This window comes from Xyrauchen texanus, chromosome 49, assembly GCF_025860055.1.
Source record: "Xyrauchen texanus isolate HMW12.3.18 chromosome 49, RBS_HiC_50CHRs, whole genome shotgun sequence".
In the NCBI taxonomy this organism is placed as follows: Eukaryota; Metazoa; Chordata; class Actinopteri; order Cypriniformes; family Catostomidae; genus Xyrauchen; species Xyrauchen texanus.
In genome coordinates, this window is record NC_068324.1 from 13783616 (window position 1) to 13802973 (window position 19358).

A 19358-nucleotide genomic window follows, 5' to 3' on the forward strand; every position below is an offset into this window, starting at 1 on the left:
GCAGACTTCACCAACAGGGTGAATTTCGGGAACGGTTGAGCACAGGACACAAGCTGAGGACTGATCATCCTGCAGTGGGCCACTCTTGAGGGGGATGTATAGTGTTGAATGGTTGAAACATCCAATGATGCAAGGGCACACTACTGATGATGTGTCTGTGCCTAACAGACCCGAAATGGTACCTTGGCCATGGTTTACCTCCCACACAACTCGGAGAATCCCCAACAGTTGATCGTCTACCACTCCCAACAACAAGGCAAATCTCGAAAAAGTGCTCAACACCTATTGGCACAAGGTACAGTTTCTAAAATCTCATCCTTTGTTTTTGATTATTATACATATAATTTTATTTTTATTATAAATTATTATTAATAGAAAATTATTATTAGAAAAAGTCATGACATTGATAGGGTGATTGAAACACACTAAAATCTCAATTTTGAATATTTGCTTTTATTAAGCAACACAATGACAATAAAGCATTACAAGATTTAATCATAAACTTCTGAAATTCAAATCACACATATAACAACAACAACAACAACAAAAAACCCATCTTTTTAAATACTTACAGAACAAATAAACATGACGCGGACACCTGGATGGTTGCATGCCAGTGCTTAAAACAGTCAAATGTATAGAAAGAACATATGGCTCACACACTGCCATAGATCATAAATATCTTTCTAAAATACACACAGTCACACTTTTTCAGGTATACTGTATATTTCAACGGTAGAACAGATGTTGCTATTTAAATTAATATAATAATTATTGCAAGCTACATCTTTGTGCAGGAACAAACTCTCCCATGTCTTGATATTTTAGAGACAATAATGCTACAATCCTCTTCGATACAATGATAGCAAAGTTTTAGTTTTAAGCTGCTTTTATGAACATAAAACTTCCCCAAGAAAACAAAAGTAAACTATTCAATAGAAACTGAATATGAGTGATTCCAGCTCTGTTAAACTGAATATTGTTTTTTTTAAACCAATTATATACACACATTATAAAAGTGATACAAGTGATACAATATCGCAGCAAGAGATCCATCATTGACAATCAGAGAAAACAATGATTGAAATTGAATATTAAATCCCTAGAAACTCCAGTCCGCTGTGATTGGTCAAGAGGATAAGCTGTTGGGTAGTAGACCACTTTGGAAGGAAAAGGAGCGTAAAGGAGGTGCTCTTGAGCACCCTTCTGAGTGCTAAAATGTCATATGTAACACCCTATGGGCATACGCAAATGAAGGCCAGGAGACTGCAAGTCCACATCAAGTGTGTCATTTGGGACAGGGCCTACAGTATGTGCTTTGCTCAAGGGTATATGTGTGATGCTTCTGCAGGGAGTCAAACCAACAACCTTACGATTACCAAGCCTGAGTATTAACAACTACACCACAACACTCCCATATGAAAGTCATTTTTCTTCATGTCTTTTGTTCATTTCTCATGCTTAAAACCAAAAATGATTCACGCAGCAAAGCACAACCAGCCAAACGTTCTTTCAGGAAGGCACAGAAGAGGTAGTGTTCTGGCAAGGAGCTGTGACTAAACGTATGGAAAGGATCAAAGCGGAATGCCTCACTCCCAGCTGAAGTCTCGCAAGCAGCAGGTGGAGTCTTGAGGCAACGATGAGGTCATTTGGGCCAACTGTTTCTCATGAGCATGATTTACAGTGTTTACCCCATTCAAAAACACTCCAGTACTAACGCACACACAGCTACTCTCGCTTGAACTCTAGGAATTTCAGTACAAGGTGTGATCAAAGATACCCCACCTATTCAGTTGCTGATACTTATTAGCACATTTTAAACATCTACAGTTAAGGTCAGAAGTTTACATACACTTAGGTTGAACTCATTTTGTAACCTCTCCACAGATGTAATATTAGCAAACTATAGTTTTGGCAAGTCTTTTAGGATACTACTTTGTGCAGGACATGAGTAATTTTTCCAACAATTGTTTACAGACAGATTGTTTTGTTTTTAATTGACTATCACAATTTCAGTGGGTCAGAAGTTTACATAAACTAAGTTAACTGTGCCTTTAAGCAGCTTTGAAAATTCCAGAAAATTATGTCAAGCCTTTAGACAGTTTGTCAGTTAGATTCTGATAGGTGTACTGAATTGGAGGTGTATCTGTGGATTTATTTTAAGGCCTAACTTCAAACTCAGTGCCTCTTTCAATGACATCATGGGAAAATCAAAAGTAATCAGCCAAATTGTGGACCTGCACAAGTGTGTTTCATCCTTGGGAGCAATTTTCAAATGCCGGAAGGTATAACGTTCATCTGTACAAACAATAGTATGCAAGTATAAACACCATGGGACCACACAGCCATCATAGCTCTCCGGAAGTAGATGCATTCTGTCACCTAGAGATAAATGTAGTTTTTGCAAAAAGTGTAAATCAATCCCCAGAACATCAGCAAAGGACCTTGTGAAGATGCTGGAGGAAACAGGTAGACAAGCATCTATATCCACAGTAAAGCAAGTCCTATATCGACATAAACTGAAAGGCTGCTCAGCAATTAAAAAGCCACTGCTCCAAAACCACCATAAAAAAGCCAGACTACAGTTTGCAAGTGCACATGGGGACAAAGATCTTACTTTTTGGAGAAATGTCCTCTGGTCTGATGAAACAAAAATTTACTGTTTGGCCATAATGACCATCATTATGTTTGGTGGAAAAAGGGTGAGGTTTGCAAGCTAAAGAACACCATCCCAACTGTGAAGCATGGGTGTAGCAGCATCATGTTGTGGGGGTTCTTTACTGCAGGAGGGACTGGTGCACTTCACAAAATAAATGGCATCATGAAGAAGGAAAATTGTGTGGATATACTGAAGCAACATCTCAAGATATCAGCCAGGAATTTAAAGCTTGGTCGCAAATGGGTCTTCCAAATGGACAATGAAGTTACCTACAAAGTTGTGGCAAAATGGCTTAAGGACAACAAAGTCAAGGTATTGCAGTGGCCATCACAAAGCCCTGACCTCAATATGCAAGAAAATGTGTGGGCAGAACTGAAAAAGCGTGTGCGTGCAAGGAGGCCTACAAACCTCTCAGTTACACCAGTTCTGTCTGGAGGAATAGACCAAAATTCCAGCAACTTATTAATAATACCTTTTATTTATAATGCGCTTTTCTTGCACTCAAAGCGCTAAAGCGCTTATTGTGAGAAGCTTGTGAAAGGCTACCCAAAACATTTGACCCAAGTTAAACAATTTAAAGGCAATGCTAACAAATACTAACAAAGAGTATTTAAACTTCTGTCCCACTGGGAATGTGATGAAAGAAATAAGAGCTGAAATAAATAATTCTCTACTTTTATTCTGACATATCCCATTAAAATAAAGAAGTGATACTAACTGACCTAAGACAGGGAATGTTTTCAATGATTAAATGTCAGGAATTGTGAAAAACTGAGTTTAAATGTATTTGTCTAAGGTGTATGAAAACTTCTGACTTCAACTGTATAACACCTCTGAAAAGACCAGCAGGGTCTTTTCTTTTAAACTACATTTATTATACTCTACTTATCTAGATTGGAGACAGAATGGAACCATAAAATGGGGCGGCAATGGTGGCATCCATCCAAAATCTCTCTTGGTTTGCTGTATTTTCCTATATCTGTGATTGAGCTCTATTGTCTGGGCTTTACTCTATACTTCAGGAATGTTTTCATCAGCACACCCCAGCACCAAATCCACCCTGCCCCTCCAAAAAGCACGAAGCCGCACCATTGAAAAAGATATACAGTATCTCTGCATCTGTATCTCCGAGTGTTTTTTTTTTTCCTTGGGTGCAGAGAAAAGTGTCAGATAATCTTGATGATGGGAACATCACAGCTAACACAGACACAGGTTTCAGTAACAGATATATGCAAACTTTCTATGGCAGTGAACTGAGACACAGGGTTATACAAATGTCTGTATAAGCTGACCACCCATTTGTGACCTAGTTTCAAGCACTACGTGAGAGAAATATAAAGCCACAAAGCAAAAAAAGAAATCTCATTGCTGAGACATCCATTCATTTGTGACAAACACTGCCCCCTGCTGTACAAAAAGGTAACATAGGCTACAAGAAAATGTCATTGTGCAAAGTCTGAATGAATGATATGACAGGAAACAATTAATGTGTGTCACTGTCTTAATCTCAGCCTTTTTTTTTTTTTTTTTTATACATATACGCTTTAAAGGTTAAGTGTAATTTTTTTATGATGTTAAAATGCTTTCTCCCATCCAAGCTTATAAGGGAGAGACCGCTACAAGTAAGCCATTTGTGGGCAGATTTCCCTGACAAGTGTAAATACTGTGGTTCTTTGGCTATCTCGGCCAGCTCAGGAAGCAAACTTGGCAAGACCAATTGTATAAGTTTGGGGAGGGACAATCTGCTCAGTCCACCAATGAAAGAGAGGGGGAGTGCTTACAATTTTGTTTGGAAAATTGTCATTCTTTTTGCAATTCTGTTTGGTGACTCTATATGCACATAAATTACACACTTCCCCTTTAAAATCTATGTACACAATTATTTGTTTGGGATGAGAATATTCTTGTGCATTATAAACATTGTGCATCTTACAGCAGATGTTGCATTCAGCCCTCAATTATTCATTATAAACGTTCATACAGACATATCAATTGCATTTATATACATTTATCAGCTTTTACAACATTCATGCATGCATCATACAAGATGTAAGAATTATGTTGTCATGATGGAGCTTCAGTCCTAATAATAAAGTCAAATATCCTGCATTGAGAACTGTCCCACAATCCACATCCTCACTTGCTGTATGTGTCACTGTCTCTGTTAGAATGATAAAATAATGCAGAATTTATTTAATAACAATGTAAGATATGTATAATACATATGTACTCATGCAAAACTAGCCCATGCCAAAAGAGCCCACAACAAGTCACTATAATTTTCTGGTCTCTAGAAATGTCTTGGGGTCCCTTCTTCTGTCAATCAGCACCACCTATTGCTAAAAGCGAAGAATTGCATCGCTTTTGGTATGAATGGGCCATTTGTCAGCAGTTCGTCAAGCTTTTTTGCATTGCATTTGGTGTGAAAGGGCCTTAAGGCTGAGGGGTTTTGAAAAATCCCTTAGACTAAGCATGAGCAAGGGGTTGAGGTATCATTCTCCATTATAGTATGTGGTTTACCTACCGTCCCATGACACGCAACTTTTGTCCACACCGTTCTCCTCTTGCCTCCATCTACACAAAGAGTCAAATATACAAACGATAATAAATAACAGGATACATACAAGCATGTCAAGAGCAAAAATTGGTGAATAAAACCCAAACTTCACAGTCTTTTTATCTTTTTATCGTAGCAAGACCACACCCAAATCTTTACTTTAGCTTATCATTGAACTGGTACGTCTACAATTATTTGACTTCTTTTGAAGTCTACTGATTACATGGTTGTAATCACTCATTTTCTTTTCGTTATTGCTATTATTTTCATCAGAAATGGGGAGTTCAATCAGGATTTACTGTTTTTTACTCAGCATCAATCATTTGTCATCATCCCTTTCATCTCAAACAAGATGTGTACTTTTATAGACAGCAATCTCAAATAGTTCCCCTCATGCCAGCGGCAACAGGTGTGTCAAACCGGTAGTTAATTTACCTCTTATCATCATTTTACCGACTAAGGCAACTGCCAAGATCACTGTCAGAATAATGGCAGCAAGCATGATGATCTTCTCCATCTCCTGAATGTAACTTCTTTCCGGGTAACGACACCAATTTGCTGTGGAATTAATCAACAAAACACAAATCCTTTATAGCCTTCAGAGGTAATATATAGATAATGGATCACAGAAGTGTGTCTTTTTCATTATGAGCACTTTTTATGTGGGCATTTAGAAATCAAACTTCCTTAAAACACTATTCAAATCACTAGTTTAATTTGTCCACTAACAATCTCCAACAGTCGATATACATGCATCACAGGAGAATTCTATTATTTATTTATTTATCTTCTCTGAACCATCATTATCAAATGATATTTCCAGTACATCTGAAATCGCCATTCATTCTGTGGTAAGATTCAGTAGTTTTTTTGAAAGTATCCTTTGTCTTGGGATAATTTAATCGCATATACGGGGCCCTATTTTAAGAGTGCTATGCCTTAAGTGCAGAGCTATGCTATACATCATACATGCCAAGTCAGTGGGCATGGCCATGAAGTTTTCTACAAGCATGCGCCAAATCTAGACACAAGTGGGTTAGCAAAACTGCATGCAAAAAGCACTTTAATTCTGAGGTTCTTCTCCGGATATTGCTATGTTTAATTTCTGTATAGCGTCCTAGAGCTTTGGAAGGGTCCTATATAAAATGTTTTATTATTATTATCATCATTATTATTATTATTATGTATTACACGGCTCACTGGAATACTCGATTCTGATTTGTCAATGGCGCCATCCAACGGTCAGATATTGCTCTGTAACAACTGCACATTTAGATGTATCAGACTGTTCATCCGGGTTCTGCAAGCCATCTCACCTGCTTCTCGGATCACTGTGCGATCACTACAAGTAAGCTAATAAAATAATTGCATGTATTATGTTCATTTATTTGGCAAGTAGTCTTGTAATAGCCTGAATAATGAAGAGTCATACGGTCATTTATACAAAGTAAACACACAGAACTCCGACACAAACCAGAGGTGATTTCATCTGATCAGTGATTTCTTTCTTCTCAAATTACATAATTTCAATGGAAAAAAATATTTTATGTCCATGTATTTATTTATTTGGTTAGTTGTCATGTAATAAGCAGGATAATGTTAAGTCAGCCGGTTGTTATCACAAAATAAACCCCTTCAGGACGATTCACCCTGTCGGGATTTATTGTGCGATAACAACCGGCTGACTTAACATTATCCCTTACTAATCATATTGATATACTGACACAAAAATCAAGTCAAGTATTAAAAGTGATCGATAGCTCTTTGATTTCATCTGCTGGTAGAATCCCCAAACTGCAAATACAGAAATTGATTTTAGACTTTGCAGCAAGATTAGATGGGATTCTCAAACATCATAGAGCAATGACCTATTTCTCAGGAAAACAGCAAAGTGCTCTTTGCGCTACCTTATTAACATAAAATACATTTACAGTTTGCACGCATGCACCCACAGACAGCGTAAACACTCTCACCCACGCCCACTTGCACTTTGCGTTTTTACAAAAATTGGATAAGATGTTGGAAAATAGCAAATCAGTATTAAAAATGAATGGATTTTCATATTTCAAGATTGAAAGTCTAGGTCCAATACAAAAATAAAAATGAAGGCTTAGCTTCCAAGACGTGATGTTTAATGTGATATTCATATAAAAAAAAGAAAGTGCCCGTAGTACCCAAATAGTTACTTACAACACTGCAATTCACACTGTAGAACAGGGACTGAAAACTGTACATCCACCCTCTGCACCTTTTAAATAAGAACATTCATTAAATCATCCACAATAATAAATAAAGGCATTAATCTAATCTGCTGAAAACAATTTATTTGACATTTGTCAACACCTAAAGTAACTATTCTTTGTTTCCTTACCTGGATGCAAACACACGCTTCACATGCACTTCTAGAAAAGTTGAAAGCTGTGTGCTTCATGCTGTCCTAGGAAACAAATAAGAACTGCTGTAACATCAAACAAGCTTAAATATGATATATGCTCTGACTTTTTCCTTAGAACAGACCCCTTGTTTTGTCATGTCACCAGGTACAAATACAAGTGAAAGTGCTTTCTTTGACATGGGAATTGCCTTCATTGGAAACCTCCAGGCAGAGTTTACTAAGTTATACATGAAAGCCCCAGATACCAAAATAATTACATCATGTACATTTGCCCTAAGTAATCAGAGCTGATTCAATGTGCTGTTACTTGCATTTTCTCTTACCACAGATATGATTTGTGATATGTTTCTCTCCATTTGTTTGCACTGAGAGGATGGTTTTGTCTCACAGAGGGCAACAGAAAAGTTGGCTTTGACCCAAGATGATATCTCTGCCCAGTGCTGACCATCCCTGGATGCAAACTGTACTCTCCAAACTTTAAAATATCAAAGGATGTTTAACTAAAAAAGCCTTCATACAGTAAGTAACATATTTGCTAAAGGTGTAGTACTCATGTACCTGTGAAATTCCCTTTGGCGAAAGGACACTTTATCCATGTTTCGCCATCAGTGGTAAACTAAAAAATATATTTAATAATGTGATAAATGACCACGTTTACATGCAAATTATTTTTCCAGATAAGGCCCATATTCAGGTTAATGTGTTTAAATGACGCTTACATAATCAGAATATAAACTAATTCTGATTATTGTCAGAATATTCTTGCATATGTAAATAAAACAAAAATAAATGTTCTGCCTATAGCACTGTTCAGTCATGACATCAAGTAGTTGCAGGCCAACCCGGCAGGGTAACTGGGCAAGGGATAGCTATAGATTTCCTAATGGATTTTTAGAATTCTAATGGATAATTAGAATAATCAGAATAAGACACATTCATGTTTTGTTCAAAAACATAAATCACATACATTCATACCTCAAACATAGAATTCTGAAACCGTTACCTTAAGTTGCTAACAAGTTGCTAAATAAACACTACAAAGGTTGATTGATTTGTCAAGCACATAAACTTCATTGTGGTAGTTGTTGCAACTTGTTAGCAACTCACGATTTTAAAAACACAGTGGCTTCAAAGGTCATGATTGGGGTATGACTATGAGATTTATGTTGTAGAACAAAACCTTGAAAATTCCATTGGAAATAAGCAAAATGAACAGCGCTATTACGTTATGTCTTTAGAGTAGCTGCATTTTAAACAATAGTTAAGGAGACAACTTGAAGGGGAAGTGGTGCAGTAAAGAACACTCAACCTTCGTGCAAAGCATAGGGTGTGGATCCATGGAAGAGAATATCACCTGAGGTAAAAACAATACCAAATGATTAAAGGGTTCCTAAAAATCAACAGGTTGAACTGTAAATGTAAGATCAAGGAACAAAGGATCAGTGTGAAGAGCTCATACGTTTTGTCCTTCGGAATAGAATACATTTCCAAGGTCCCGGCAGTTATTTCCTCCATCAGCATGGCAAAGAGAAACAGACACTTTGACAGGACACAATGGCTCCCATTTTAATTCTTCCTTGTATGGGTCATAGGATATCCCAGACCACAACTCTTCCAAATCTGTAACAGAAAAGAATTGAATCATAATATAGCTATTTGACACACTATAAAAATGTTGTCACCTAAAAAAAAGTATACTTTTTTTTTTTTTTTTTTCATAAAACGTTCATAAAACGTTCAATACATAGCAACTGTACACTCTAATAAATGTTTTGTCAGGTAACCTAAAAAGTGCCTTCAATGGGTTTTATTTTAAAATAAACTAAATACAAACCAAAACTCTCATAATGGAGATAAATTAATCAAAACAGAGAAACTGAAGAAGAAAAACTTGCAGCAAACAACAATGACCAACCAAATCAGAAACCAGAGCTAGACGGGTTGAATTAATTAATTAATGTTTGAATTACAGTTTTCCTTTTGTTAAAGCGATTAAAGTGTCTCGTTTGGAAGGCTGCGTCCTCCGGATATCGCATTTGTCGGCTGCATACATCTTCGAGGCTGCTTCAGAAAAGCGAGTAGGACACTTTGAATGCAGCCTTCAAATGCGTCCTTTCGTGGGAATTCGGAGGATGAATGAGGTGTCTCCTTCGTGGGCACTCACAACCCACAATACTTTGCTTCAACGGAAAAGTCTAAAAAATAAAATAATGCCAATTTGCCCATAAATATGATGTTCAAATGCAAGGAATGTTAATTCCCAAGTTGAAGTACCTCAGTAGATGGGTGCAGTGTGAATATGTATAATTATATTAATATATAATTAAAGTATTAGACTAAAAGTACACCTGTAAAATCTATTTTCTTTTCTCTTTACATCATTATAACTCTCCTAAAATGTACCTCATACATTCCCTTCCAGAGGGACTTTGTTCCCTTCTCACTAAAAGTGCTCGCACTTGTTAAAGAGTGGCATCCTGTCATAGCAACCATGTTACGCTCCGTTTCCATTTGTCCTACATTTTGTTTAAACAAGACTTGTTTAAAGGAGGATGCTCAGTATACTGCAGCCTTCAAAGGATGCATCCTACCTAACACACCTTCGAAAGGAGACACAGCTACTATGTAACTTTTGCCCTTCTAGAGGTTTAAACATCAAACTGCAAGTTACTTGCAGAGGAACATTGTTTTAGTAATTACGTGAGCTGGGCTTTGACTCTACTCTTTTGTGTAGATTAATCTGATGGTTTGGGGAGTACTGGTGTAACCATGGTTACAGGTGATCAACTTATCAGAGCAAATGTCATTAATGACAACAACAACAAAATGTTTTAATAAATAACAAAAGATAACGAAACATCTGTCTCGTTAGCAGCTAAGTAGCATATCTTCCGCTGTTGTTTTGACTCGTTAAAAACAATTGATTCATAATAAATAATGTTACAAAAGTTAGGCAACGCTGATATTAGACAACGACTGCTAGTCATATCAGATAAAGTCAAACGGTGGAAAATATTATAACTTAGCTAGCAGGCAAATAGATCAAGGTAGTAACTGGTTTAGAGATTGGCATTGTTACCAGCATAAAGTACATTTTTTCCCATTGTCCTTACTCAAAATTAAATCAAGTACTCCTGTACCACAATCCATAACAAAATGCCCCATTAGAGTGACTAACGCTATCTCACAAACTACCATGCTAAGAGAGCTACCTGGCTGACTATAGGTCCAATAAAATACCTTACCTGTCGAGCAAGGAAATGCCATCTCTGGGTTGGTTTTAAATTCTTTAAGATCTCAGAGTTGTTGCCACTTCTGAAAAAGCCAATCTGATGTTGTTTCATATTTTATTATTACAGGCTCTGTGGCTTTACCTTGTTGCTTGCAGACTCTTCTCGGTTCAAGGTTTCTTAATTTTGAAAACTGGCGATTCCCCAGAGGGTTGCCTTTTTGAATGATTCATGGTTAATGTTGCTCATATGTTGTGGCAACAAGCTTTCAGCTTCAAACTACTACCAATCCTATCACTACACATAGTGTAGCGCCATCTTTGATTTTTAATGGATATGACAATGAGGCTGTGAGGGATAGTCTTACATTCTCTTCAATGAGCTATGCTACAGTTTAATGGTTTAATGTGTTTTTGGATCATTCCATGGAGAAACCATTGATAAAATATCTATCCAAGAACATTCAGTATACAAAGAATTCAACATGAGTTGTGGAAAATCAGATGTGATCTAGGAGCTTTATACATCTTTACACTGTTCGTGCCAGTGAAGAGATGGTAAGTCTATCCCTCACAGCCTCATTGCCATTCCCATTAAAAATGAAAGATGGCGCTAGCATGAATACAGCCTATACAAGTGCTGTAGCAGCTCCGGACCTTCTTTACGGAATAAGAATGACAGGCCAAATCCGTCCCGACAGCTCTAAAATATAAATTATTATTATAGGCTTTGTATATTGTACATTATTGGCTTTTTATATACTGTAGTGAATTGGGGTAAGGCAAACTAATGCTTTGGAAGATGGATTGTTGGTGTGCTTGCTCATTAAAGAAATTGTATTTATTTAAAAAATATCTTACATAGTGTAGCTTTAATTATTGCACTCAATTTGTATTAATTAATTAATGTGATTCAGTCACATTAAATAGAATTTTGCACTTAAAGCCAGTTAAATGTACAGAAAACCTTCTTTTTCAGAGTTTCAACAAGTTCTTAAGCTGAATTGAGTCTGTTATGATCAACAGATAGCAATAATGCAATTTGGAATTATATCTACCATGACAAATATGCTTCCTGTGCAAACACGCACAAGTGCTAACTGGTACCAATAAACCTAATACAGATACAGTACATCCTAGCACTGAAAAATGTAAGTCATGAGACTGCGTATAAAATTAAATTAGATATAACCACATTAGGTTTAGAAGCACCTAAAAGAAAGGTTAATTGTGTTACGACAGAATTTAGTTTTTAATATAGCAAGTGTAACTCACTATTTCTGAATGGACACACTTGAACTCTCCTTGCATCAACTCTGGCAGGCCAGCCCTGAAATGTATCACAGTGAAGATGAATAGTACCACTGTCTATCAGAAGCGATGCATGTTTAGAAGCAAATTATTCATAAAAGAAAGCTTTGACACCTCAATGCACAAACAGGGTAGGGCTTTTGAATACTGGAAAGTTATGCTTCTGTGTACATTTGGTGGTTTGATCTGAAACACATGCAAAACGTGAAAGGATACAATGAAACAGTGTCAAGGTCTTTAAAGTATTCTAGGGAACAGTATTCGGTTCTTACCATTTTGTGTGTCCCTTCCCCTGTACAAATGGCACTACGTTTATGGCAGAGCCTGAGATTATAATCTGTGTCTTCAGGAGCATGAGTCACTGACACCGTTATCTCCCTCCTGGTTTTATCTACAGTATACACTAGCTTTCCAGCTACAATGATAACATACATTAAGGCATTAACTATCATAAAAAATAACTCAATGAATATTGTGACATTATAATGAATACATTTACTGATGCACTCTGCAATTTCATCTCTGATGCCTTCATGACTGCATTCTGACAATAAAAACAAAAAGGCAATAAATGATCATATTAGGTGTGGCAACAATGTGCATATATGCTTTATGTGTGGAATGCTGATAAATGAATTTAACGAGAAACATGCTCTATGTTACAGCTGGACAGATACACAAATACACAATACTGATACCGGGAACAAGGTGTCTTTGTATCCACGTGGCCTTACAGTAGTTTGGAACAGTTTTGAGAGTTACAAACAAATGCTGTCCAGGTCTAACAGGGACACACTTAAACTGCACATCCACCTAGAGATAGAAACAAAGCATGCCAGAGTAAACCGTTTTTGACAACCATACAAGGCAGGAGATGATATCTTAACCTACAATGACAGATTTATGCTCAAGAGTGCTTAATAGGTGTAACAGATATATTTTTACAGTGTAACCTCAGATCAGGCAATGATATGTTTTGACCTGTTTTCCTGTTTCATTTCCACCGGCAACTTGGACAAATTTATAAATCTGACAATGTCCCATCATCCCCGCAGAGTCGGCACACACTGAAACTCCACGGATCTCATCTGGAAAACAGAACAAACCATTAAAAAGCAACAAAACATTCAAACATCCATTTTATGGGTGGTTTGAGGTCATGATAGGATAAATCAACAAGGTAGTTGTTATTAAGGCATGTTTTACGATCAGTTAATGTCACACTTTCCACTTATTCATTTTTTAATTATAGTTATTATACTAAATATTGTCGAAGCTGTTAAAGATTATGTTTTTAAAAGTGGTTGGGAATACTGCGTCAGTTATTTACTTCAGTATTTGGTTAATTGTAACCATGACGGAAGAACTCTGTAGGCTTATCAGTGTAATCATTTAACAACATAATAGCGTAACAAATGTAATTAAATACATGACACTGCATGTTGACCAGTGTCATTATGTAACCAGTAAGTATTCAGGGAGTTAATGCATCAAATACATAATCTTTGAGCTTTTGTTTTATCAACATCAAGATTGAAGGATAAAACTCCTGAATGACATAAATGTATAAGTAAATGTGTAAGTTTTAGTTGCTGGTAACTGGTCACAATTTCTTTTAAGTTTTTATCATTTTTAATCACATTTTTCACCTCCACTAATTATATTAAATGGTGCTACACGACCTCGGTCTGACAGCCCTCTCCTCTCTGATGTCTGTTAATGTGTTTGTTTCTGTCTCGTGTTTGAGAGCATGCGCACTCCTTACTCTGCCTGCTTGTTTCCTCTTGCCACGCCCACTCCGTCATGTTGATTGTCTGTACCTTTCCCTCATGTATGTTCCTCTATATATTGTGCCTTCTTTCCTCTTGTGTTTGTTCAATTGTTTTGTTTGTAAATTTGTTTGTTCCTGTTCCCGGTCAGTCCTAGTTATTTGTCGTAATTCTAGTATATGTTTTGGTTTGTTCTCTCCCCCATGAGAGTTTTCTGTTGTTTTAATAAATATATTAACTTTCCCTCATTCCTGTGCTTGGGTCCTCCTTCCTGCTAAGCATTCCATGACACAAAACTACATGCATAATAGTCAAAGAATCAGCAAAACACACTAAAATAGTTTTAGATCAAATATAATATATCACTCAGTGTTGGGTAGCAATAGATTACATGTAATCTGGATTACTGTATGTAATCTGAAACAAAAAGCAAATCCTTGTAATTTGATAACATTAAATGTTTTGCATAATGAGAATACATTGAATTTATAATTGAATTACATGATTACATACAGATGATTAAAACATACAGATGTCAGACTTGAATCTATGTTTACTAATGTGAACGTGTGTAAATTGGTAGCATAGAACACTTAAAATTAGATTTTCATCAAAACATGCAATAAGTAATCAAAAAGTAAGATTAGATTACCTAGATGGTGTAATATAAAAGATTATGTTATTGATTTTAATTTTAGTTGTGTAATTTGTTTCAGAAGTAATCTACCCAACACTGGTCACATTGAAGGACATTTCAACTTCCTAAAAGGATTGTATATACCTGTTCATTAGTTGCAATACTACATAAATACTTCATATTTCTAGTCTTTTTCTTCGCTTTTAACTATTTTCACATTTCTGCAACACAAATGGGCTGCCTGTGAGTATTTTTTTTAATTTAAGATTGTATATGACTACATCAATAGTATTTTATTTGTACATTTGTAATGTGAAATGAATGAAACACACCGGTAATATTCACTGAGGTTGCAATTCTGAGTTGAAGTGAACAGGTTCTCCCCTCACATCCCAAAACAGTGGACAGAATCACTTTAGAGAATACGGTGCTGTTAACAGGTTGATTCTTGCAGCGAGATACTGACAGTGGAGCTATAAGGTATACAATATGTTAGACAGACAGACAGACAGACAGACAGACAGACAGATAGACAGATAGACAGATAGATAGATAGATAGACAGACAGACAGACAGACAGACAGATAGACAGACAGACAGACAGACAGACAGACAGACAGATCATTTATGAAAGACTCCTAATGTACTTACAGTAAGCTCTTCGTTTACAGTGTAGTCCCTGTTGGAGGAAATCAAAATGATTCAATGTTATTTTTAGCACTATTATGAGTCATGGTAGTAGAGTAGCCTACTGTTTTGTTCATGTACTGTCAAAGTCCAGAGACTGCTTTATCATCTAACAGGAAATATAAACATAAGGATGGTATTGCAAGGGGTTTCCCACTCCTGGCACCTAAGACAGTTCCTGGTTACACAGTGTAAATAAAACATCAGAAATATGAAGTCTGTCAATCTAGTGTATCCAACAGACCTTTTTCACACTCCGGGTTTTGGAAAGCAGAAGTAAACGTTTGCAGGGTAAACTTCGACAGCGGTGAATGGGAGTGAATGGGAGATCACAGCTAATATTATTTTCACTTACCCATTTGCTCCAAGAGCAAAAGAAAAAATCCACTATTACATTTTAATGACTTTACAGAAGAATAAAAAATAGAGAGCGGTGGATGAAGACAGTCTGCTAAGGAGAAGATGCCAAATTTACTGTCACTCTCTCAGCAGCTGTAATAGAAACCCACTTACAGCTGTGGAAAATCATTTTTTAAAACTAATTCCATGGTAATACAACACAAAGCATAATGCTATAAATTTACCCTCAATATTAAAAAAAAAATTGGAGATTTACACTGCTAAATAAGGCAGAAATGTGTCATCACAGTCTGTGAAAAAGTTTTATTACAATTATCAGCTAACCAGGAAGATTAAACATGTATTGCCCTAGATCAGTGACAGTAGGTTATTTGCATTTGACTGGACCTGTAATAATGAGATGCAGCTTAAATACTGTATATTACATAAGGTGCAAGGTTTCACTGTTACAGCTGAGATCATGCCATCTTGACTAATAAAATGCACTGAATCCATTACTTATTATGGCATAAAACACAACATTTGCACAACAGTGTCATAATTAAGTTACACATTTATATATGCAAATGAGCCCTGTTAAAAGCATCAATGTCCCTTTGCAAATTTCTCAAATGTAATGTAGTCCAGCATCATGTGGAAGCATATGAAACTATTTGTTAATATTAATATTATAAATAAGACTGCTGCAGTGAGCAAGGGCTGATCATCAGTGCAACAGATCTAAAATCTATTGAAATGTTTTATCAATTTAATTTGTAAAATCTCAATACAATAAAAATGTGTCACCTGCAATTTTTCCCTTAAAGAGATCTGACCTAATGAGTTTTATTGGTGTAACAATGTATTCAGGTTAATGAAGTAATAAAGTAATCTTAAATAATATTTTCCCAAACTGAAATCTGATATAAATGAACATAATTTAAAAATTATAATTCATATTATAATAATTCATATTTGTACTGTACTTATTCAAACTCCACTTGTATTTGAGAAAATATATTACATATATGAAAATTGACAGTTTTGTAGTATATTAAAATAAATGTTCTCTATATATGACATATATTTTTTTAATCAGTGTAAACCCTAAATGAACATATTTCATCTATGTGTTTAACATAGTTGCCATATATCAGATTTCTTTATGGGTTTGACTTGAATCAAACTAGTTGAATCAGATGTTACCAAAACTACAAATAAACAAAAACTGTATATTATAAATTATATATTTACCTCAGAACAATGCCATGCACAGTCTTGGTTCCTCTCCATTTGGTCCATGTGGATCTGAACGATCTGAAGGATGAGCATCAGCAGAAGGTGTTTCATGTTCAGTCAGTGTTGGTGTGCTGAAGCTCTTGTACAAACCTGTTCACTTGTTGTGAATTACTTCCTGTTACCGTCAGCAGCATTTTGAATATCAACTGGGCATTGACATGCAGTATGGGGGAACTACTCCCGCCCCCTAAAAGGTAACTAATGTTGAAGGCATTGAAGGGAAAAATACTGGGAAATTCTCCGACTGAAAATCCTTAAGGGCATTTGGTAGAGTATTTCAAATATAGAGCAGCTTCAAGTTCCTCTTCCTTATATCTATACATGTTCCATTGCTGTATACAAGGAGGTGATCCTAGGGACTCCAAATCAACACAAAAAAGCAGGCCCTTATGAGTGCCCCAAAACGCACACACCCCACAATCATCCTTTTATAACACTAACCATTTATCAAACTAAATTTTTAACATATCAAACAGAACATTTGCAGTAAGTGATATTTAAAATGAACATATACACTCACCTAAAGGATTATTAGGAACACCATACTAATACTGTGTTTGACCCCCTTTCGCCTTCAGAACTGCCTTAATTCTACGTGGCATTCATTCAACAAGGTGCTGAAAGCATTCTTTAGAAATGTTGGCCCATATTGATAGGATAGCATCTTGCAGTTGATGGAGATTTGTGGGATGCACATCCAGGGCACAAAGCTCCCGTTCCACTACATCCCAAAGATGCTCTATTGGGTTGAGATCTGGTGACTGTGGGGGCCATTTTAGTACAGTGAACTCATTGTCATGTTCGAGAAACCAATTTGAAATGATTCGAGCTTTGTGACCTGGTGCATTATCCTGCTGGAATTAGCCATCAGAGGATGGGTACATGGTGGCCATAAAGGGATGGACATGGTCAGAAACAATGCTCAGGTAGGCCGTGGCATTTAAACGATGCCCAATTGGCACTAAGGGGCCTAAAGTGTGCCAAGAAATCATCCCCCACACCATAGATTAAAACTGAATGACAATCCAATCTTTTCTAAAGAAATGTAAAGTAAACATATAAGAATCCATAAAATTGTCTCTGCACAGTTGGACTACAACTTCTAATGGCTGTTGTTTGTTGAAACCTCACAGTAACACAAAGATGAGAGCTTACTCGCTTTAATGGACATGTATGTCTTTATTACATATTTATGTCCGTAAGACTCGTTTTGATTTTTAATGTCAGATGTGCAGTAGCGGTTCTTTGGCACCCTGGGGCGAAACCCGTTGCAACACGCCCCCAAAGTTGTTGCCGCCGCCTCGTGCCGCCCACCCGCAACATGCCGCCCTGCATAATGCATAAATCCGCCTCTGGAGATGTGTACTCTAACTGTAAAATACAAATCTGGAGATTACTCCTTTCTAATAATGTATGCGAATAAATAAGAATTGTATGTATAATAACATGAAGAGAATGTTAACAATACTGATCGCGAATCGCGTGGCCATTGCCAATCTTTCGCGTAATTAGGATAATTCAGATAATTCAGTTTTTGCCTGGTTTTAGAGGTTCCTTGCTGCAGACTGTAGCGTAATGACGTAGAAGATTTTGGTGACGTAGTGGATGTTTTGTTTTTTATGGATTACAGCGAGTATTTTTACTTAGTATCGAAGTATTACAGTGAGACATTTGTTTAGCTTCGCTTTTAAAATGGTCATAACTATGTAATTTGTGGGGGAAATTATTATTATGCTTAAACTCTCTGCAGTGCTGAAGCCATGAAAATTTTAATAAAATATCATTTTTCCGATCGTGAATAACTGAATAACCTTCTATTTCCTAGTTCAAAGGCTTAAAAACGGTCAGTTAGAGCCATCTACTGGCACAAAATCATAATTTGCTAAATTAACAAATAAATGATCTAATCTGAACGAATCCTTTTAGTAAACAGATTAAAATGACTTGTCACTGTGATTAATAAAAACGTTATTTGAGCCAATGGATGGATCCACTGACGTAAAATAAAGTAGCCTAAAATGTAACATTTCACACAGATTTAAATTGTATTATTATTTCTTGACAAGCACACGTCAGTGTACAGAGATCACATGTATGCATTGGCAAAGTAGGCCTACCTTAAAGCAAGTTGCTAAGAAATGTTTACATACAATGAAGTCACCAATATTAAAATCATGTTCTGTGAATAAATTGTAAAACTAATTAATGTAATAAAAGCAGAAGATTCATCACTGTGAAAACAGCAGAATGACCCGGCCATCGCAAAAAAAAAAAAAGTTTGGGGACTCATCATAACGTTAATGTTATTTAAAGAAACTGTAGGTCTACGAGCTTTTCGCCGCTAGATGGAGACAAACGTTAAACACTCAACAGCAGGGACGAAACATGTATGAATTCGCCGAATAAAATTTCTTATGGAAATAATGTTTTCCACCTAAGAAACATTCTTACAGTTATTTTTACTACACCTCTGGTC

General features: G+C 36.3%; 1 protein-coding gene across 5 annotated transcripts; it reads right to left on the reverse strand.

Annotated features, from left to right (window-relative positions):
* Positions 1-493: 493 nt before the first annotated feature.
* On the reverse strand, positions 494-16983 carry LOC127640052 (putative interleukin-17 receptor E-like). 5 transcript variants are annotated; one of them, XM_052122422.1, is made up of 18 exons: positions 16838-16979; positions 15209-15236; positions 14890-15030; positions 13133-13239; positions 12850-12964; positions 12645-12695; positions 12424-12566; positions 12266-12337; positions 12116-12170; positions 9071-9231; positions 8921-8965; positions 8170-8227; positions 7935-8086; positions 7588-7653; positions 7407-7464; positions 5652-5774; positions 5184-5233; positions 494-4820 (listed from the first exon to the last, which is right to left on the reverse strand). In XM_052122422.1, the coding sequence occupies exons 1-18, from the start codon at positions 16931-16933 to the stop codon at positions 4812-4814; spliced, it is 1530 nt and encodes a 509-aa protein (XP_051978382.1). In that variant the 5' UTR covers positions 16934-16979; the 3' UTR covers positions 494-4811. The 5 variants fall into 5 exon arrangements, 4 of the variants coding, with proteins under 4 accessions (XP_051978382.1, XP_051978381.1, XP_051978383.1 ...); XM_052122423.1 differs by having other exon boundaries at positions 495-4820; positions 12651-12695; XM_052122421.1 differs by having other exon boundaries at positions 12424-12695; positions 14890-14970; positions 16838-16982.
* Between the last annotated feature and the right edge of the window lie 2375 nt (positions 16984-19358).